The 23,290-nt window shown below is 43.6% G+C and overlaps 1 protein-coding gene across 1 annotated transcript in view; it reads left to right on the forward strand.

The window, feature by feature from the left end:
• The window catches only part of LOC109739595 (uncharacterized), a 31,235-nt gene extending 10,093 nt beyond the window's left edge, over positions 1 to 21,142 (forward strand). The window contains exons 2-8 of the mRNA XM_073503942.1: positions 7,811 to 7,904; positions 7,997 to 8,058; positions 18,467 to 18,802; positions 19,649 to 19,723; positions 19,871 to 19,960; positions 20,576 to 20,614; positions 20,723 to 21,142. Coding sequence (XP_073360043.1) covers positions 7,811 to 7,904; positions 7,997 to 8,058; positions 18,467 to 18,802; positions 19,649 to 19,723; positions 19,871 to 19,960; positions 20,576 to 20,614; positions 20,723 to 20,860 — 834 coding nt within the window. The 3' untranslated portion in view covers positions 20,861 to 21,142. The remainder of the gene's footprint in view (positions 1 to 7,810; positions 7,905 to 7,996; positions 8,059 to 18,466; positions 18,803 to 19,648; positions 19,724 to 19,870; positions 19,961 to 20,575; positions 20,615 to 20,722) is intronic.
• Positions 21,143 to 23,290: the final 2,148 nt, after the last annotated feature.

Here is a 23,290-nt window from a genome sequence, read left to right on the forward strand (position 1 = left end):
TCTTGTATGAAAACTAATTTCAGATGAATCTCCTTGCTCAAAGGATCATAGGATCTCACAACAGTACTGGGCTCTGCGCTGCTCTTCTCAGTACCTCTTGCCCTTTGTCAGCATACTTACACTCATTTTTGTTTGATTATGTAGCATCACTGTAATGTTCGCTTCTTTATCCTCCCTTTGCTTGAAATTATAAGATAAATGTAGAATTAACACAATGGTTATGAAGTTTTGGATTGCTCATGTAAGTACCTGTTGTTGATACGTCTCCAACGTATCTATAATTTTTTATTGTTCCATGCTATATTATATTCTGTTTTGGACATTATTGGGCTTTATTATACACTTTTATATTATTTTTGGGACTAACCTATTAACTGGAGGCCCAACCCAGAATTGCTGTTTTTTGCCTATTTCAGAGTTCTGCAGAAAAAGAATGTCAAACGGAGTCCAAACGGAATGAAACCTTCGAGAACGTGATTTTCGGAACGAACATGATCCAGAGGACTTGGACCCTACGTCAAGACATCAACCAGGAGGGCACGAGGTAGGGGGGCGCCCTCCACCCTCGTGGGCCCCCTGTTGCTCCATCGACGTACTCCTTCCTCCTATATATACCTACGTACCCCCAAACTACCAGATACGGAGCCAAAAACCTAATTCCACCGCCGCAACCTTCTGTACCCGTGAGATCCCATCTTGGGGCCTGTTCCGCAGCTCCGCCGGAGGGGGCATCGATCACGGAGGGCTTCTACATCAACACCATAGCCTCTCCGATGATGTGTGAGTAGTTTACCTCAGACCTTCGGGTCCATAGTTATTAGCTAGATGGCTTCTTCTCTCCTTTTGGATCTCAATACAATGTTCTCCCCCTCTCTTGTGGAGATCTATTCGATGTAATCTTCTTTTGCGGTGTGTTTGTTGAGACCGATGAATTGTGGGTTTATGATCAAGTTTATCTATGAACAATATTTGAATCTTCTCTGAATTCTTTTATGTATGACTGGTTATCTTTGCAAGTCTCTTTGAATTATCAGTTTGGTTTGGCCTACTAGATTGATCTTTCTTGCAATGGGAGAAGTGCTTAGCTTTGGGTTCAATCTTGCGGTGTTCTTTCCCAGTGACAGTAGGGGCAGCAAGGCACGTATTGTATTGCTGCCATCGAGGATAACAAGATGGGGTTTATATCATATTGCATGAGTTTATCCCTCTACATCATGTCATCTTGCTTAAAGCGTTACTCTGTTCTTATGAACTTAATACTCTAGATGCATGCTGGACAGCGGTCGATGTGTGGAGTAATAGTAGCAGATGCAGGCAGGAGTCGGTCTACTTGTCTCGGACGTGATGCCTATATACATGATCATACCTAGATATTCTCATAACTATGTTCAATTCTGTCAATTGCTCAACAGTAATTTGTTCACCCACCGTAAATACTTATGCTCTTGAGAGAAGCCACTAGTGAAACCTATGGCCCCCGGGTCTATTTTCCATCATATTAATCTTCCAACAACAAGCTATTTCCATTGCCTTTTATTTTGCTTTTATTTTACTTTGCATCTTTATCATAAAATACCAAAAATATTATCTTATCGTATCTATCAGATCTCACTCTCGTAAGTGGCCGTGTAGGGATTGACAACCCCTTATCGCGTTGGTTGCGAGGATTTATTTGTTTGTGTAGGTGCGAGGGACTCGTGCGTGGCCTCCTACTGGATTGATACCTTGGTTCTCAAAAACTGAGGGAAATACTTACACTACTTTGCTGCATCACCCTTTCCTCTTCAAGGGAAAACCAACGCAGTGCTCAAGAGGTAGCAAGAAGGATTTCTGGCGCCGTTGCCGGGGAGTCTACGCAAAAGTCAACATACCAAGTACCCATCACAAACCCTTATCTCCCGCATTACATTATTTGCCATTTGCCTCACGTTTTCCTCTCCCCCACTTCACCCTTGCCGTTTTATTCGCCCTCTCTTTTTCGTTCGCCTTCTTCCCGTATGTATCTTTGTTTGTGTTTCCTTGTGCCTTCTATATGCTTGCATCTTCGCTTGCTGAAAATCTATTGATATGGATCCACTTAAAGTGTTCTACTTGGATCATCTTCGATCTTTATGCGCTCGTGCTGAAACCCCAATTAGCCTAGTTGATGGGAAATCTTTAGATGAGCATGCTCATTTTTTGCGTCATCGTTTGTCTGAAAAAGGGAAGCTCTTATGGTATCATGTAAATAGTTTGCTATGCTATGCTTGGAATCTTTGTGAAATTTGTGATTTTACTTGTTGCTCTAAGAACCCTAAAAAACACCTTCCCTACCTATGTGAGTTCAATGATAATGAAAGCTTATCTTCTTATGCAAAGGGTGTTTATAGCTACGATGATATCGAACAAATTGAAGAATTTGTCGTTTTTAAGGGTGCTCATGAAGTTGCTTCTTTGATTGAAAAGTATGATTTTACTCTCAACAAATCTGAAAATTCCGTCATACTTAAATATTGCAATGAAAACTTTGCTCATAATGTCTATGTCCAAGAATTTATTGAAAGAATGACCGTTGCTTTGGAAGAAAATAATGATATGCATGAATCTATAGATAATGATGATTCCGATGATTTGGTTGAAATATCCCTTGATGAACATGATGCTTGCTATTCTTGTGGCCATGATGCCAATATTTATGAAGATGAATTTGCTATAGTTCCTTATGTTAAAAATGAGATTGTTGCTATTGCACCCATGCTTGATAGTTCCCTCGATGAAAAGCATGATTTCAATGATTTTACTACAAATTCTCTTGATGTCAATTGTGCTAATAATATGCAAAACCCTAAGCTTGGGGATGCTAGTTTTTCTATGTCCACTACTTGTTGCAATGATCATGATTGGGGTGATTCTTCTTATGATCTTGAAAATTTATTTAATCCCCATGATGAATATGAGATTGATAATATTGTTTGCAATAATATTGAAAGTGGGTTTGGAAGAGTGTCAACTTTAGATCCCACATATTTGGAGAATATTCAATCTTATGAAATTTTTGATAAAAGTGGGTTTGGAGAGGTCATGACTTTAGTTAATGTTAATCCCACTATTTCGGAAGAGTGTCAACTTTGCATGCATGTGGATCATGTTGAAAATATTTTATGTGATAGCTATTTTGTTGAATTTTCTTATGATCCCACATGTAATTATATGAGAGAGGAAAATATGGTCGTAGAAATTTTCATGATAATAAATTACCTCTCGTTATGTTGAGATTGCTATTGTTTCTTTCCGCTTCCTTGCATATGCTAGTTTTTGCTTGCTATGATAATTTGTTTGCCTATAAGATGCCTATGCATAGGAATTATGTTAGACTTAGATGCGTTTGTCACGTGTTTCATGATGCTCTGTTTGTGCTTCAATTCTTGTTTCTCATGCGAGCATCATTAAAATTATCTATGCCTAGCTAGGGGCGTTAAACGATAGCGCTTGTTGGGAGGCAACCCAATTTTATTTTTAGTTTTTTTGCTTTTTGCTTCTGTTTAGGAATAAATATTTGTTCTAGCCTCTGGTTAGATTTGTTTTTATGTTTTAATTAGTGTTTGTGCCAAGTTAAACCTATAGGATCTTCTTGGATGATAGTTATTTGATCTAGCTGTAAATTCCAGAAACTTTCTGTTCACGAAAACAATTGTTAAAAATCACCAGAACGTGATACAATATTGATTCCAATTGCTTCTGATAAATAAACAAATTGTCTAGCTCGTCCTATTTTGGCTGAAGTTTTGGAGTTCCAGAAGTTTGCGTTATCTACAGATTACTACAGACTGTTCTGTTTTTGACAGATTCTGTTTTTCGTGTGTTGTTTGCTTATTTTGATGAATCTATGGCTAGTAAAATAGTTTATAAACCATAGAGAAGTTGGAATACGGTAGGTTTAACACCAATATAAATAAATAATGAGTTCATTACAGTACCTTGAAGTGGTCTTTTGTTTTCTTTCGCTAACGGAGCTCACGAGATTTTCTGCTGAGTTTTGTGTTGTGAAGTTTTCAAGTTTTGGGTGAAAGATTTGATGGATTATGGAACAAGGAGTGGCAAGAGCCTAAGCTTGGGGATTCCCATGGCACCTCCAAGATAATCTAAGGACACCTAAAAGCCAAAGCTTGGGGATGCCCCGGAAGGCATCCCCTCTTTCGTCTACTTCCATCGGTAACTTTACTTGGAGCTATATTTTTATTCACCACATGATATGTGTTTTGCTTGGAGCGTCTTGTATGATTTGAGTCTTTATTTTTTAGTTTACCACAATCATCTTTGCTGTACACACCTTTTGAGAGAGACACACATGATTCGGAAATTATTAGAATACTCTATGTGCTTCACTTATATCTTTTGAGTTATATAGTTTTTGCTCTAGTACTTCACTTATATCTTTTAGAGCACGGTGGTGGATTTGTTTTATAGAAACTATTGATCTCTCATGCTTCACTTAGATTATTTTGAGAGCCTTAAACAGCATGGTAATTTGCTTAAATAATCCTAATATGCTAGGTATTCAAGACTAGTAAAAACTTTCTTATGAGTGTGTTGAATACTAAGGGAAGTTTGATGCTTGATGATTGTTTTGAGACATGGAGGTAGAGATATCAAAGTTGTGCTAGTTGAGTAGTTATGAATTTGAGAAATACTTGTGTTGAAGCTTGCAAGTCCCGTAGCATGCACGTATGGTAAACGTTATGTAACAAATTTGAAACATGAGGTGTTCTTTGAGTGTCTTCCTTATGAGTGGCGGTCGGGGACGAGCGATGGTCTTTTCCTACAAATCTATCCCCCTAGGAGCATGCGCATATTGCTTGTTTTTTGATGACTTGTAGATTTTTGCAATAAGTATGTGAGTTCTTTATGACTAATGTTGAGTCCATGGATTATACGCACTCTCACCTTTCCATCATTGCTAGCCTCTTCGGTACCGTGCATTGCCCTTTCTCACATTGAGAGTTGGTGCAAACTTCGCCGGTGCATCCAAACCCCGTGATATGATACGCTCTTTCACACATAAACCTCATGATATCTTCCTCAAAACAGTCACCATACCTACCTATTATGGCATTTCCATAGCCATTCCGAGATATATTGCCATGCAACTTTCCACCGTTCCGTTTATCATGACACGTTCATCATTGTCATGTTGCTTTGCATGATCATGTAGTTGACATAGTATTTGTGGCAAAGCCACCATGCATAATTTTCGTACATGTCACTCTTGATTCATTGCCCATCCCGGTACACCGCCGGAGGCATTCATATAGATTCATATTTTGTTCTAGTATCGAGTTGTAATCATTGAGTTGTAAATAAATAGAAGTGTGATGATCATCATTTTCTAGAGCATTGTCCCAAGTGAGGAATAAAAAAAGAGAAAGGCCATAAAAAAGGAAGAAGGCCCAAAAAAAGAGAGAAAAAGAGAGAAGGGACAGTGCTACTATCCTTTTTCCACACTTGTGCTTCAAAGTAGCACCATGATCTTCATGATAGAGAGTCTCTTGTTTTGTCACTTTCATATACTAGTGGGAATTTTTCATTATAGAACTTGGCTTGTATATTCCAACAATGGGCCTCCTCAAGTGCCCTAGGTCTTCATGAGCAAGCAAGTTGGATGCACACCCACTTAGTTTCTTTTGTTGAGCTTTCTTATATTTATAGCTCTAGTGCATCCGTTGCATGGCAATCCCTACTCCTTGCATTAACATCAATCGATGGGCATCTCCATAGCTCATTGATTAGCCTCTTTGATGTGAGACTTTCTCCTTTTTTTGTCTTCTCCACATAACCCCCATCATTATATTCTATTCCACCCATAGTGCTATATCCATGGCTCACGCTCATGTATTGCGTGAAAGTTGAAGAAGTTTGAGATTACTAAAGTATGAAACAATTGCTTGGCTTGTCATCGGGGTTGTGCATGATGAGAGCATTCTTGTGTGACGAAAATGGAGCATGACTAAACTATATGATTTTGTAGGGATGAACTTTCTTTGGCCATGTTATTTTGAGAAGACATAATTGCTTAGTTAGTATGCTTGAAGTATTATTATTTTTATGTCAATATTGAACTTTTATCTTGAATCTTTCGGATCTGAATATTCATACCACAATTAAGAAGAATTACATTGAAAGTATGCCAAGTAGCATTCCACATCAAAAATTCTGTTTTTATCATTTACCTACTCGAGGACGAGCAGGAATTAAGCTTGGGGATGCTTGATACGTCTCCAACGTATCTATAATTTTTGATTGTTCCATGCTATATTATATTCTGTTTTGCACATTATTGGGCTTTATTATACACTTTTATATTATTTTTGGGACTAACCTATTAACCGGAGGCCCAACCCAGAATTGTTGTTTTTTTCCTATTTCAGAGTTTCGCAGAAAAAGAATATCAAACAGAGTCCAAACGGAATGAAACCTTCGGGAACGTGATTTTCGGAACGAACGTGATCCAGAGGACTTGGACCCTACGTCAAGACATCAACCAGGAGGGCACGAGGTAGGGGGCGCGCCTACCCCCTGGGCTCATGGGCCCCCTGTTGCTCCACCGACGAACTCCTTCCTCCTATATATACCTATGTACCCCCAAACTACCAGATACGGAGCCAAAAACCTAATTCCACCACCGCAACCTTCTGTACCCGTGAGATCCCATCTTGGGGCCTGTTCCGGAGCTCCGCCGGAGGGGCATCGATCACGGAGGGCTTCTACATCAACACCATAGCCTCTTCGATGATGTGTGAGTAGTTTACCTCAGACCTTCGGGTCCATAGTTATTAGCTAGATGGCTTCTTCTCTCTTTTTGGATCTCAATACAATGTTCTCCTTTCGGGTCCATAGCCTATTCGATGTAATCTTCTTTTGCGGTGTGTTTGTTGAGACCGTTGAATTGTGGGTTTACGATCAAGTTTATCTATGAACAATATTTGAATCTTCTCTGAATTCTTTTATGTATGATTGGTTATCTTTGCAAGTCTCTTCGAATTATCAGTTTGGTTTGGCCTACTAGATTGATCTTTCTTGCAATGGGAGAAGTGCTTAGCTTTGGGTTCAATCTTGCGGTGTCCTTTCCCAGTGACAGTAGGGGCAGCAAGGCACGTATTTAATAGGCTGAAATACAAACCTGTCTGAAATTGGGCCCAAAATAACAGTGGTTTGTTAACGGGCCTAATCCGATATGGGCTGTAATTTGGCCCAAAATACGGCAGGCTGTGAACAGGCCCGATCAGCAAGATCAATTTGGCCCAAAACATGGCAGGCTGTTAACGGGCCAGCCCACTAGTGTCTGAAAAAACATGGTGGGCCTTTAGCTGGGCCAGCCTTTTCATCGGAATGGGCCTGTGTTGGGCTGTGCCACGTGTCAACGTATCATAGGCGCCTCCTGTCCAATGAGGGGATGACATATGTCCCAACGGTGAGCAAACACGTGTTTCCTCCGGCCAATGAGAATTTTACACGTGGAAAATCCCCATTGGTTCGGGCTGTTAACAGGTTATCGGATCCAAAACCGGACCCGGTAGCTTAACGGCGACCCGTTACGGTCGATGCCATGTGTCGGTCACCCTTGACGAAAGCACTTCTATGACGCGCGATTTATCTTCATGGAAGTGAACACTTCCGTGATGATAATTTTGGTAATGTCATGGAACACTTCTACGACAACACAGGTATGACTATCTTGATTCTGTCATAAAATCATCATGGATGTACATGCATGATAGAAAACGTGACCTACTGTGACAAACACGTATCATCACGGAAGTGTATTTTTTTGTAGTGCCAGGCTGCCGAAGTTTCCGAGCTTAATCGGAAACTGAAGTTGGCTGATGATGAAATCGACTGTATTAACAAGCGGTTCGATGAGATGCAAGGTATGCGTGTACTTTTAAAAGGTTGATCATATACCTGAAGTGATATGCAAATTCATAGTTTAAGTCATGTACTGTTGTGATGATGTGTGCAGCTGGCGCGGCCGAGGTCGAGACCCTCAAGAGCGCCCTTGCCCAAGCCAAGGAGGAGGCGAAGGCGAATAAAGCAGTCGCTGACAAAGCGGCTACGGAATTAAAGACCGAATAGGTCGCGTGCCGCCAGCATGAAGAGAGGGTGCCCGAAGTGGAGCAAGAGCTGAATGACGCCATCGGCCAGTGCGAGGCCTTGGAGGAGAAGACTACGGCCCAAGCAGCCGAACTCGCCAAAGCCCTCCAAGAGGCCAAAGAGGCGCGGACTGAGTCCCGGGGTGCTCGTGAGTAGATCCGGCAGGCCGAACAGATAGCGGCCGGTAAGCCCTTTCTTTTGCAGAGTATATTTGGGGGTCAAAGATATGCCTTGCTCACTCGACTGTGGAGTTCTCCAACCGCCTTTGCGGATCTTCCGAGTAGTGCCGCCGACGCCACACAGTTCTTCCGAGCCCAGGAGGGGAACTCGACCGAGAAGCTGTTCTGGTCACAGTTCCTGGCGCTGGAGCACCTGACGCTGTTGAACAACTAGATGAAGCAACTGTCGGAGCTGCATAGGATGTCCAGCTTGGCCATGAAGGATATCATAGTCCGACTTTGGCCAGCTGAACCCATTCCTAGCGGCTACTTCGGCTTGGTGAGGCGACTCATCGATGCGCTGCCCCGAGTCGAAGCTGTGAAGCGCTCGGCGTGCATAGAGGGTGCGCGGATGGCCTTTGCCCGTGTCAAGATGCACTGGGTGAAGATGAAGGCCACCGACGTGGCAACCGCAGGCCCGCCAGAAGGCAAGGACCACCGCAAGCCAGAGAGGTACTTTGAAGATGTCCTAGCGGGTGCCCGAATAGTAGAGGGTCAATGCTCAAAGGATGTTATATTTGAGTAAATGTATCAGGGCTGTCCAAACTTTGTTTTATGAACTAAGGCTTCTAATATATTTATGCCTTTATCTGGAATTATTTTCCTCTTGTGCGGCCGTTTTAATTCTGAAAGTTTGCCAGTCGTCGGCTTCAGCCCCCACGGAGATGCTATGGGGATGTTCGGTATAGCGCGTTATCACACTTGACCCAACTTCTTGGTCCTTAAAGGAGGTGTCTACGCAGCAAACCAGGCAATCAGACTATGTGGCTTTATTACTTTCACTTAGCCATAGGAGTTTGACGGTGGGGCTAAGTACTAGCCCCTGGTGCGTATGCGGCCGTCTGAACTAGGATGCGTTTGTCGCTTGGCTGGACGAAGAATAGCCCTTCGTGTAACACGGAGCAAATCATGAAAGATTTGTAGTAAGTCACCGAATCGCCGACCAGCTCTCGCCATATCATGACAGTCAGTTTTTGGCTTTCTCTACTAAGGTGTTTGACCGGACGAACCAGAAACACAATCGCAGTAGTTCTCCCTTTACTACCTTAGCCGAACTAGCGGAACGTAAGGTGGTTGTCACAAGAGCCGGGCAACCCAACTATAGAGCAAAGACATGATTCGGAGTTGATACATATAATGCAATATTCGGGACATCGAAGTATACCCTAGAAGTGTTTGGACTTTTGAAAATATACGTGGCCGAATAGAGCCCCCGACATTCAGGCCGGACCAAAGTATATGTGGCAATCTGAAGCAAGGAGAGAATACAGATGGTAAAATAAACCAATACCGAACAGGGGTTGGCAATAAAATGTTTCCTTTATACTCTGATTAATATGTCAAGACGTGCTATTACAGATAATGCCATAAACATCAAGGCTATTTTACATGCCGAGAATTAGTACACAAGGGAAGCTGTACACAGGGCCTAAAAAGAAAAGGTAGTCTTGAAGATCCCATTGATGCCCTACTGCACGCCTGCGCCATTTTTCCTTGGTAAAAAATCCTTTGAGGGGAGCAGTCGACGGTCGTTTATACAAAAAGGGGCCTGGAAAAGAGCCCTTGCGCGACCGTAGGGTAGCTAGGTTTTAATGAACCTGTAATATGAGAGAAAAAAGGAAGGAAAAAAGGTTAAGGTCCAAATAGGGTCAAGCCGCACTATAGACCTTGTCCGCAGTGTGCCTCCGTCGTTTCCCAAGGTATTTTAAGTGCGGAATTATGCACACGCGGTACATATGCCGCGGTTTTATGGGGCAATCAACGGAGGAGAAACTGCTAGTCCAGCTCTAGATCCACCGAGCTGTCAATCTGCAGAGTAGGCCGGACTCGCTTAGCAGTGTCCGGGGTCTTGATGACCGATGAAGTGTTCGGCTTGATGAGGCCGCTCTGCACCTCGGCTGCAAGGGCCACGGTGTGCTCCTCGGTACGGAGGGAGCGCTCCATGTTTCCATTGACTGTGATAACGTCGCGCGGTCCGGGCATTTTGAGCTTTAAATACGCATAGTGCGGGACTGCATTGAAACGGGCCAAGGCAGTTCGTCCGAGCAACTCGTGATAACCGTTGCGAAAGGGGACAATGTCGAAGATCAAGTCTTCGTTTCGGAAGTTATCCGGTGAACGGAAGACTACTTCCAATATTAATGAGCCCGTGCAGCGGGCCTCTACGACGGGTATCACTCTTTTAAAGGTGGTGTTACTAGGCTTGATTCTTGAAGGGTCAATACCCATTTTACGGACAGTATCTTGATAAATCAAGTTAAGGCTGCTGCCACCCTCCATAAGGACCCGAGTGAGATGATATCCATCAATGATTGGGTCAAGTACCAGGGCCGCCGAACCTCCGTGCTGGATACTGGTTGGGTGGTCCCTGCGATCGAAGGTGATCGGACAAGCCGACCACGGGTTAAACTTTGGGGCGACAGGCTCTACAGCGTAGACGTCCTTTAGTGCGCGCTTGCGCTCCCTCTTGGGGATATGTGTGACATATATCATGTTCACTGTTTTCACATCAGGGGGAAATTTCTTCTGTCCCCCTGTGTTCGGTTGGCAGGGCTCATCATCATCCTTGCTTTGAGGCCCTTTTTCCCCTTGTGTTCGGTATTTAACTTACCGGCCTGCTTAAAAACCTAGCAGTTTTTGTTGGAATGGTTGGCAGGCTTGTCGGGGGTGCCATGAATCTGACAAGGCCTGTCGAGTATCTTGTCTAAATTAGATGGACCGTCCCTATTTCCTTTGAATGGCTTCTTCCGCTGACCGGGTTTAGAGCCACCGAATCCAGCGTTGACCGTTGTTTCTTTAGTTTCATCATTATTTTTTTGATGCTTGTTTTGTTACGTCGTGGCCTTCCGTTGCCATCCCTGGCCTCCGAAGTGCCAGGGTCGCTTGTACTATTGCTTCTATGAGCCAACCGGCTATCTTCGCCCGTGCAGAAGCGGGTCATGAGTGCAGTAAGAGCTGCCATAGTCTTCGGCTTTTCCTGACCGAGGTGTCGGGCGAGCCATTCGTCATGGACGGTATGCTTAAAGGTCGCTAAGGCTTTGATGTCCGGCAGTGAACAATCTGGTTCTTTTTAATTAAGAACCAAGTCCAGAGTTTGCGGGCTGACTCTCCGGGTTGCTGGACTATGTGACTAAGGTCATCGGCGTTCGGTGGCCGGACATAAGTACCTTGGAAGTTGTCTCGAAAGGCATCATCCAAATCTTCCCAGCTGCCAATAGAGTTCTCTGGGAGGCTGTTTAACCAGTGCCGGGCTCATCCCTTTAGCTTTAGGGGGAGGTATTTAATGGCGTGGAGGTCGTCGCCGCGAGCCATGTGAATATGGAGAAGAAAATCTTCAATCCATACAGCGGGATCTGTCGTTCCATCGTATGCTTCAATGTTTACGGGCTTAAACCCTTCTGGAAACTGGTGCTGCATTACCTCATCGGTAAAGCACAAGGGGTGTGCGGCGCCTCTGTATCGGGCAACATCACGATGAAGTTCTGATGACATCCATGTTCGGTTTTTGGCCCGAGTTTGGTTATGCTTATCGCGCCAAGCTCGATGGCCATCGTCTCGTGTTGGAGCGCGTCCCCTTGATCCGTAGATTGATCTAGTCTGACCGGCTCTATTGTCCAGGTGTAGGATCGAAAGTATGTCTAGAGGGGGGTGATTAGACTACTTGACCAAATAAAAATCTAGCCTTTTCCCAATTTTAAGTCTTGGCAGATTTTAGCAACTTAGCACAAGTCAAGCAATCAACCTACACCTGCAATTCTAAGAGTATAGCAGCGGAATGTAAAATCATTGCATATCAAGGTAAAGGGGAGGAGTTTGGATGGAGCAAACGCAATGTAGACACGAAGATTTTTGGCGTGGTTCTGATAGGTGGTGCTATCGTACATCCACGTTGATGGAGACTTCTACCCATGAAGGGTAACGGCCGCGCGAGTCCACGGAGGGCTCCACCCACGAAGGGTCCATGAAGAAGCAACCTTGTCTATCCCACCATGGCATCGCCCACGAAGGACTTGCTTCACTAGGGTAGATCTTCACGAAGTAGGCGATCTCCTTGCCCGTACAAACTCCTTGGTTCAACTCCACAATCTTGACGGAGGCTCCCAAGTGACACCTAACCAATCTAGGAGACACCACTCTCCAAAAGGTAAAAGCTGGTGTGTTGATGATGAAGTCCTTTCTCTTGTGCTTCAAATGATAGTCTCCCCAACACTCAACTCTCTCTCACAGATTTGGATTTGGTGGAAAGATGATTTGAGTGGAAAGCAACTTGGGGAAGGCTAGAGATCAAGATTCTTGTGGTTGGATTGGTATATCTTGGTCTCAACACATGAGTAGGTGGTTCTCTCTCAGAAAATGGATGGTACAAGTGTAGGCACGTTCTGATGGCTCTCTCCATGAATGAAGAGTGGGTGGAGGGGTATATATATCCTCCACACAAAATCTAACCGTTACACACAATTTACCAAACTCGGTGGGACCGAATACTCCAACTCGGTCAGACCAATTCAGTTCAAAATGTGAACGTTCGGCTTTTCGGTGGGACCGACATGTCAACTCGGTGGGACCGATTTCGTTAGGGTTAGGGCATAACGTAATCTCGGTGAGATCGATCATATAAACTCAGTGAGACCGATTTCTGTAATAGGCAAACAGAGAGTTGGTCAGGCAAACTCGGTGGGACCGATCGCTCATTTCGGTGAGACCGAAACATTACGAAAAGGAAACAGAGAATTTGCATTGCGAACTCGGTGGGACCGATTGCTCATCTCGGTTAGACCGAAATGTTAAGAAGGGAAACAGAGAGTTTGCAATCCCATCTCGGTGAGACCGAGATCCCTATCAGTGAGATCGAACTGATTAGGGTTTTTGGCTATGGCTATGTCAAATGAACTCGGTGGCGCTGGATAGATCAAATTGGTGGGGTCGAGTTTGACTTTTGGTTTGGGACATATGTGGATATGAGAAAGTGGTTGAGGGCTTTTGGAGCATATCACTAAGCATTTTGAGCAAGCAAGCCATTAAGCAACACCTCATCCCCTTTTAATAGTATTGGCTTTTCCTATGGACTCAATGTGATCTTGGATCACTAAAATGAAAATGTAGAGTCTTGAGCTTGAACCAATATATGTCCTTAGCATTTTGAGGGGTCCACATTCCTAGTCCATTCCATGCCAATCATTGAACTTTCTGAAATGATCATCTTGAAAGAGCATTAGTTCAATGACCTATATGTTGTTAGGAATTACCAAAACCACCCAGGGATAGTTGCACTTTCATTCTCCCCCTTTTTGGTAATTGATGACAACATATAGATCAAAGCTTCAACAAACGATAATAAGATTATAATACATCGTCGCTTTGAGAAGTATGTGATAAGCAAGATCTCCCCCTAAATTTGTGCATTATTTAGAAATTTGCTTTTGAATGCAAATGCACAATCGATTAGAATCATGGGTTACTCTTCCATGTCACATATATCTTGGTGGAGCGCTCAAAATGATAGAAAGTATAATATGCACTCATCACCAAGACAAAGTGAATGATCATATATGAGAGATAAGTAATAACATCATTCAAGCATAAGCACTAAGGTATGATATGATCAAACACATGATCAAACGAGTATCTCACACACATAAACATAGAGTATCATCCAAGCAAGCAAGCACACAAATAAGTATCAACCAAGAAGCAAAAGAGATAGCAAAAAGAAGCAAAGCTCTCTCTCTCTTGAAGCCTATGATCTATACGCTTTCTCCCCCTTTGGCAACAAGTTACCAAAAATCTTGAAAATGCATAGTGCTATGCGTCTCTCTAGGCTTGATCTTTGGGAGGAGGCGTTAAGAGGACTCCAAGGACGAATGCATCTGTTGAAGTTGTTGGAGCTGGTGGAGTGGCAACTGGAGGTGCTACTATGCTGTGGCTGCAGGTGCTAATGTAATCGCTCTTGTGTCAGTCACTGGCACTGCAAACTAACAGCTGACCCTGTGAATAGTTATAGATGAGATAGAGTGGATGAGCATCACAAAGTGTAGAGGTTTTGCAAACAAACGAGTCAAAAACTTAGTTTTAGTTTTCCACAGAAAGCATTTCGGAGCTACCGATTTGTTAAACTCGGTGACACCGAAGCAACTTCTGGAGTCTAAACTAGTGAAATCAGTCAGACCGAGACACAGTTCGGTGACTCCGAGATTGCTAGGGTTTCACTGAGAGTTGAACTCGGTCACACCAATTTGTAAGTTTCGGTCAGACCGAAAAGTGCAAGTGCAATGGTCTAAGCCAAACCGGTGAGGCCGATTTCCACAACTCGGTCGGTCCGAGATGAGTTCGACGGAAATCTAACCCTAAATTTTGGAACCAAAACTAATCTAAAGGAGCTTTTTGCTGGTTAGGATGATCTCATACGTGGTAAGAAACATGGCATTTGCTTTGTGCTAAGAATCGGAGGTAAGAATTGCACAAAGATTAGAACTCATACCCTAGTTCGGTGATGAGCTCGCTACGGCGGCAACGGCGGTGTAGAATTCCGTTGATAGCAACGGAGACTAGTGGCGGGAGGTCACTGGCGACAAGAGGACGATCCGGAGACCCGAGACGACAGAGCAGGACACGCGCGGGCGAAGAGGTTTTGGAGAAAATTCCAAAATTTGAACCGTCGGTATTTATATCCTGACCCTGTCGGTGTGACCGAGTGGAACACCTCAGTGGCACCGAGATGTAGGATCACAAGCGGTTACTGCAACTCAGTGTGACCAAAAGGTTCTAATCGGTTGCACCGAGACTGAAAACCTAGATCAACTCAGTGAACTCGGTTAGACTGAAAAGGATGAATCGGTCAGACCGAAATGCACAGAGAGGTTTTGGAAGGTTAAGTCTATAACGAATTGGTGACTTCGAGTGCTCCTCACACAGAGGGTTTGAACCTGACTTGATCAAACTTTGTGATGTAGCATGAATAGATTTTGAGATGAGAAAAACATAGATATCTAGAGGAAGTTCTTAGGCATTCTTGTCCATCCATTTGGCAAAAGAAAAAGAGACAAACGATCAAGGCAACAAATGGATGTCCTTGAATGATAAAAATATGCAATCAACATGCTCACACAATAAAACGGCAAATGAAATATGTGACAAAGCATGCACAAACACTCTAGCATCTATCAAGCAATTGGCGATGACTAGGTCATCTATATATGAGTATATTGACTTAGGAGTCAAATGAGAACATTTGATCATAGGTCATACTCATCGTTTAAGCACAAGTGGGGTTACCACTTTTACATAAATCATTGTTGTGTTCACACCATTAGAGTGTTTTAGCTCAATATTTTGAGTAAAGCTCCCCCTAGATGTGATATCCCCCCTAAGAGAGATGAACTAACCTTGAGTTTTGTCGATGATGACTTAATGTAGATGTTGAAGATGTGGATGCTCCATGTTGATGTAGATCATTCGGAGCAATCCATTTGAGTGAGTTGCACTTTCAATACCTACACAGGTTAGTCCCACAAGGAACAAACAAGGATATCCATGGAAATAGAGCGAAGTTCACACAAGATGATGTCCATGAAAGCATTAGGTTACCTTGTCCCTTGTCTTACCAAAAAGAGGGTTTGTGACTCCTTGAACTAGTGCAAGATATGGAAGTTGTTTGCACTTGTCCTTGCCAAGATGATATTAGTGAAGTATGTTGGCGGAGTAACCCTCAAGAACTCTCTAGTTCTTCTTCTTTGGGATCCACATCAACTTGATGGGAATCCTTGGAGTTGTAGTCGTACTTGATGAAGTAGAACTTGATGTAGTCTTGGGAACCCACTTGACCAAGGCCTTGGGAGCTTCTTCAAATGCAACAATCTCCTCTTGAAGCTTGTCCTTGCCTTTTTGCTTGTGGTCTTGGGGTGTAAGATCATCTTGAGCTTGTGTCCCGTTGAAAGAAGTAGGATCATACTTCTCTTGTTGAGGAACAAACTTTGTCTTGGGGTATTGATCTTATTCCCACTCAACTCCATTGGCATTGAACTTCCGTTCAAAACCAACACCTTGATTCTTCCAGTGCCTTCCTTGCTTGCGTACAATTTCCTCAAATTGCTTACTTCCGGCAATGCTCTTGTAAACACCTTTCTCTATAATTCCCTTCAATAAGCTATTTTCTTGCTCAAGTGTAACTTGGCTAAGAGAATCATTAATGGAATCAAGAGAACTACTAGAAGCAACAACATTGGATTTAAGATGATCATTGTTACTACTAGAAGAAGAATCTTTCTTGTTCTTGTTGCTAGATTTTACTTGTGGCATGTAAGTAGACAAGAGTAAACGCTTGGCAATGTAAGAAGAACTTTTCTTACGAAGATCATCATTGATTGCCTTTAAGAACCCATGCTCTTGCTCAAGGTTGAGCTTTTCAAAGCATAGCTTCTCATGAGTCTTTAATAGCTCTCGATGATCTTCTAAGGTAGTTTCATGAGCTAACTTAAGAGTGTTTAGTTCTTTAGTTAGACGCTCAATCTCCTTCTTATCATCGCCATTCATTTTATCTTGATTAGCATGATTAATAGCAAGTTCATCATAGTTTTCATCACTAGAGTTGTCAACAAGTAAATCATCATCACCTAGCAAATCATCTTCATCACTATTGAAATCAACATACTCGGGATGTGATACCTTTGGGCCTTTAGCCATGAAGTATCTTCCAATTCCTTCATTTGGAGAGTCAAATATGTCATAGGAGTTGGTTGACACAAGTGCTAGACCGGCAACACCTTCATCTTGAGTATATTCGGAGTCGGAGTGATAACTTCTCTCGGAGTGATGGTCGGAGTCGGAGCCGGATACCCATTCACCAACGTGAGCTTGATGTCTTCGTTTTGTGTAGCTCCTTGATGACTTGTCCTTTCTTTCCGAATCCTTGCTTCTGCGAGAGGTTCTTTGTTCATAGCGATCATCTCTACTACTTCTCTCTCTTGGAGGTGATTCCTCTCTTTTACTTCTCCTTTTAGGTGAGTCTTCTCTTCTTTTGTAGGGAGCCTTACACTCATTTGAGTAGTGTTCGGGTCTTCCACAATTGTAGCAATTACGCTCACGACTAGAAGATCTTTTGTCATTGTAGGACCTTGACTTGGAACTCCTTTCTTTGCTTCTACTCTTGTAGAACTTGTTGAAATTCTTCACCATTAGGCTCAATTCCTCATTGAAGGCTTGTTTCTCACTTGATGATGTAGGAGCATCACATGAGGCTTTGTAAGCACCACTTGACTTGTTGTGAAGCTCTTCTTTATCCTTGAGTGACATCTCATGAGCAACAATTCTTCCAATGACTTCTGTTGGCTTGAGATCTTTGTAATTGGGCATCATTTGAATCAATGTGCACACTATATCATATTTTCCATCCAAGGCTCTTAGGATCTTCTTGATGATGAATCTATCGATAATATCTTCACTTCCTAAGCCGGCAATCTCATTTGTGACGAGAGCAAGCCTAGAGTACATTTCAGCGACACCTTCGCCATCCTTCATTTTAAACTTGTCAAGCTGACTTTGAAGCACATCCAATTTGGATTCCTTGACGGAGTCGGTACCTTCGTGCATATCAATCAAAGTATCCCAAATTTTCTTTGCATTCTCAAGACGGCTGATTTTGTTGACTTCTTCGGGGCACAATCCGTTGAAGAGGATATCACAAGCTTGAGCATTGTATTGCAGCATCTTCAACTCTTCCGCGGTAGCTTCACGGTTCGGTTCTCTCCCATCAAAGAATTCACCTTGCAAGCCAATACACACAATAGCCCAAACGGCAGGGTTATGTCCAAGAATATGCATTTTCATCTTATGCTTCCAACTAGCAAAATTACACTAATAGGGAAAACCTTATACACGGGAGCTTACTAGTAGCGTGGGTTATTTTTCACGCGCTACTGCTACTTAGTAGTAGCCAGTGCAGTAAAAACGCGCTACTAGTAACCCATAGTAGTAGCGAGGGTACAAAAATCCGCGCTACTACTAAATAATTTTCATCATGCCTCCTCGGACATGCAGTAGTAGTAGCGTGTGGTGTTAAATCCGCGCTACTACTAAGTGGATAGCAGTAGCCCGTGTTGTACACCCGTGCTACTACTGTGGATAAGACGCACGGGTCAGTCGGCCACCCTCCACCCCCTGCAACCACTACCTCCCGTATCCCCTCCTGCGCCGTCCTCCCGTCCGTCCGTCGACGCAAAACAAAAAAAACAAAAACTAGCAATGGCGACCGACCCCCTTCCACCCCACTCCTCTTCCCCTCCTCGGGCAGCCCAGTCGTCATCACGACGAAGGACCAGAGAAGCGGGCAGGGAGCTAGAGGCGCCCTGCGCGTGGAGGGACAGAGGCGTCGGCAGCGGCGAGTTAGGGGCCAGCGATGGGTTCGTCTCCTTTGTCGGGAGGATGCTCTTCACCTCTGTCTTCCTCCTCCCCGCCTACCAGGAGTACGCTCTCCTCCCCGCTCCCCCCTCTCGCCCCACCAGATCTCGTCCGTGCCCCAGACCTGCCACCTCCCGGGGCCGACGCACCGCTCTGCGGTGGAGCCAGGCCCCTAGCTCCTGGTCGTCGGTGCGACGCCCGAGGGTTGGTTTGTGTGGGTGAATGTGGTGAGATCCGGTCGGGCGGTGCCTCGGTCTGTCCTGTCTGGGTAGATCTCGCCGGTGTAGGGTAGATCTTGACACGCCGTGGTGATTCGTAGATGTAGAGACGCACGGGGAGCACATGAGCATGGTCTAGAAGCTTCCAGGTCTAGCGTATCGGCGTGAACGGCATCTCTTTCAGAATGCATAGTTTACCTGTGGACATCCGGGCTTATCATTTGCTGCCTAATTGGCTAGCTAGCTTCACCCTGCTGGCGTTTTTGGTTCGATACCAAGGGCTAAGTTACGTTTGAATGCTGGATTTTCTATGGTATGGTACATCAAGTGTTGTGTCGCTCGTTCAGAGCATTTGAATGCCGGATTTTCTAAGTTAAGTGTTGTTAGCCGTGTTATGCTTCCAAGCTGGTCGTACAGACACCAATGGCACATTATAGCTTCACCATTTGGCCTTTTTGGGCGTTCTGCCGTTGGTTCTCGTTTAACCTCATTTTATTGGTATATACCTGCAGAACTGTTTCCATATCAAGGGCCATGTTATTGTTTGAATTTCAGTTTTTTATCTGGTAGTAGTACAGAAAGTGATGTGTTGGTTCTTATGCTAGCCCGTGTTATGCTTCTGAGCTGCTGTACAGGTCAAGTATCGCTCTCTAATTGCCGAATTTCTGCTTGGTTCTTCCAATGTACATGCAGGTTCAACGAGTTTGGAACCGATGGAGGACAACAGCAAAGTCTCTGAAGCCGAAGTTCAACCTCTTTGTCAAGCAGGTATCCGCCAGCATTGGGATGGCAGAGCCACACATTGATGTATGGATATTTTCTGGTTGCTTGCCCCGTTATACATCATTGTTTTTTGTTTAAGGATCCATTCACCTAGTTCCTAGTTTTGATGGCTTTTGTTCTGTTTGTTTACAGATCAAGTCTTCCATTGCCTTTACCGTGTTTCTTAAAGCCTTTGGTGGTCTCCTTTTCATCATCATCAGCTCGTTCGGAGCGTTCATACTGGTGTGTACTCTTCTTCTGCATGCACTATATCAAGAATTATTTCATGTTAAGGGGGTATCAAGATGCATACTATTGTGGCTGCCATTAAATGTAGACTTGCAGCACCATGTCTTCTTAAACTAATAAAAAGGAAGTATTGTTGCCATGCCATTTAGGTAGTTTTAACAATTTTAGTGTGTCCATTTTACTGGTTGTAAAATGCCAAATCTGGCATTGTTGCTGCTTCGATGTTTGATCTTCATACATTTTGCTTCTGCAATATCTTGTTGTAGCATCTGACAGTGGAATGCTTTAACAACAACCTTCCTGAAAGATTCCAAATGTGGTGGCAGGTTATTCTTATTGTTTAACCACTTGATAGGCTCATGTCTGTTGAGTTTGTGCAACTGATTTGCTGCAGTCCAAATTTACGTGTTTATGCTTATATTTATTGTTTGATATGTGACAATGCAACTGTTCTTTGAGGCATCAATCCATGATAACTGGGCATATCGGTTTATGCTTAGATATAAAGAAACCAAATATATATTCTATCTTATTATACAGAACCAATTATATTTAATCCATGTTAAAATGATTATGCATTTATCATGTTGGAACTTCTTTGTCAAGCAGGTCTCCACCAGAATTGGGATGGCAGTGCCACACATTGATGTATGGATACTTTCTGGTCGCTTGCCCCGTTGTACATCATTGTTCCCTTTTTAAGGATCCATTCACCTAGTTCCTGTTTTTTATGGCTTTTGTTCTGTTTGTTTACAGATCAAGTCTGTCATTGCCTTTACCATGTTTCTTAAAGCCTTTGGTGGTCTCCTTTTCATCATCAGCAGCTCGTTTGGAGCGGTCGTACTTGCGTACTCTTCTTGTGCATGCACTATATCTAGAATTATGTTATGTTAAGGGGGCATCTAGATGCATACTGTTGTGGCTGCCATTAAATGCATGTCTCCTCAAACTATTTAAAAGGAAGTGTTGTTGTCGTGCCATTTAGGTAGTTTCAAAACATATGATGTGCTCGGTTGTTAATGTTTTAGTGTGTGCTTCTCACCTGCTGTAAAAGGCCAATTCGGGCATTGTAGCTGCTTCAGTATTTGATCTTCATATATTTTGCTTTTGCAATATCCTATTCTAACATCTGAAAATGGAATACTTTAGCAATATAATCTTCCTGACTTTCTGCAACTAATTTTTGCTGTAGTCCAAAATTATATGTTTATGTTTATTGCCTTTTTAGTGTGTTGATATTTGAAAGGGGAACATGGCAACGTGTTGCACTCTTGCTTTTGTTTGAGCACTATATTTTATTGTTAACCATGCTATGGTCCAAACTCCTTTTTATTCTGCTCATATGATATTGCTCATCTTTTGTTTTCTGTCCGATGCCTCCTATATTTAGAGTAGAAATATTCTTAATTTAGTGTTTCTTGAACATGGCCATGGCAATGGATAATATCTACTCTGGATAGTTGACAGAGGGAGTACATGCTAAGTTGACTTTTTCGAATTTGCTTATCCTGAAGATGCTTGCAAGGATGCAGAGGGAGTGGATCATCTGGAGAGATAGGATGCCACTGTTTGGTGTTTTTATGCATTTTGGTTTGCTTGTAATTGTGTTTACACTAGCTGGGAGTAAGTGACTTGGCAAGAAGTGTAGGTGTTTTAATTGAAGGCATGAAAAGCCATGACAATTATGTATGCTCTTACAGGATGTGCTCTAATGCCGCCGGTTTATTATAAATCTTGGATTAGTAATGATGTGTAATGCTGCTGGTTTATTGCAAATATGTGTTTGTTTTAGTTGGAATTGTATGCATAGAATGGAATTGGTGGATTTTTTAATTCCTAATTAGTTAGTAGTAGCGTGGGAAAACACCAGACGCGCTACTACTATTTCGTTAGTAGTAGCGTGGGTTTGCATCCGGGCTACTACTAACTTTTTAGTAGTAGCGTGGGAAAAAACCTGATGCGCTACTACTATTTCATTACTAGTAGCGCGGGTTGCACCCGCGCTACTACTAAAATGTTAGTAGTAGCGTGGGTTTACTCGCGCTACTACTAACTTTTAGTTGTAGCATGATAGTAGTAGCGCGGGCACCCGCGCTATTGCTAGCCAAGAAACAAGCGCTTCTAGTAGGCTTTTTCCTAGTAGTGTTAGTACCATCAAAGTAAGGACCTCTATGGTGGTAATTTCCCTCGCTAGACGCGTAGTTCGGAAGCGATCCTTTGGTGATGGTGAGAGATCGCATTAAGTCCAGAGCTTCGCTTAGAAGTGAAAACTGTACGGGTGGCTGAGGATCTGCGGAGCTGGGCCTGATGAACACCGCTCGGCCGCGACCAATGGACGCAGACCTCAACAGTTCAGAGTTAACATCCAGAGGTGAGTTCGGCTTCCTGACAACAGGGAGAACCCTGTTTGATTCCAGGTCTGCCAATAATATGGCTGCCTCTGGGTCTCCGGCAAGGAGCTCCGTAGTGGGAGAGGGTCCGGTGGGGTTCATACTCCCATCTTCAGACAAGGTGGTCCGCTCTGGATCTAAGGCCATCGCAGGAACGATAGTTGATCCTTAAACGGAGCCTGATGGTGGATCCGAAGCCGTGAACCCTTCGAAGATCAAGTCTCCTCGGATATCAGCGACATAGTTCAGGCTTCCGAACCTGATCTGATGACCAGGGGCGTAGCTGTCGATCTGTTCAAGGTGACCGGTTGAATTGGCACGCAGAATGAAGCCGCCAAACACAAAAAGTTGACAAGGTAGGAAAATTTCCCCGGAAACAGCATCGTTGTTGATGATCGAACGAGCCATCGAAACTTATGTCGATGACACAGTGGAAATCTCAATCAAAGCACCAATGTCGGTGTCAAAACTGGCCGATCTCGGGTAGGGGGTCCCGAACTGTGCGTCCGAGGATCGAAGGTAACAAGGAACAAAGGGGACACGATGTTTACCCAGGTTCGGGCCCTCTTAATGGAGGTAAAACCCTACGTCCTGCTTGATTGTGTTTGATGAGTATAGGAGTTACAAGAGTTGATCTACCTGAAGATCGTAATGGCTAAACCCTAGCTGTCTAGCCTATGTAAATTCTGATCGCCACTACGGACTAAACCCTTCGGTTTATATACACACCAGAGGGGCTTACGGTTGTACAGAGTCGGTTTATAGAGGAAGGAAATTACATATCCGGACACCAATCTTGCCATCCACGCATAGGAGAGTCCTACCTGGACACGGGGGAAGGTCTTCTGCCTTGGAACTTCACGGCCCATCAGTCTAGCCCATATCACATAGCCCAGACACCCGAGGACCCCGTAATCCCAGACTCCCTCACCTG

The sequence above is a fragment of the Aegilops tauschii genome, chromosome 7, assembly GCF_002575655.3.
Source record: "Aegilops tauschii subsp. strangulata cultivar AL8/78 chromosome 7, Aet v6.0, whole genome shotgun sequence".
NCBI classification, from domain to species: Eukaryota; Viridiplantae; Streptophyta; class Magnoliopsida; order Poales; family Poaceae; genus Aegilops; species Aegilops tauschii.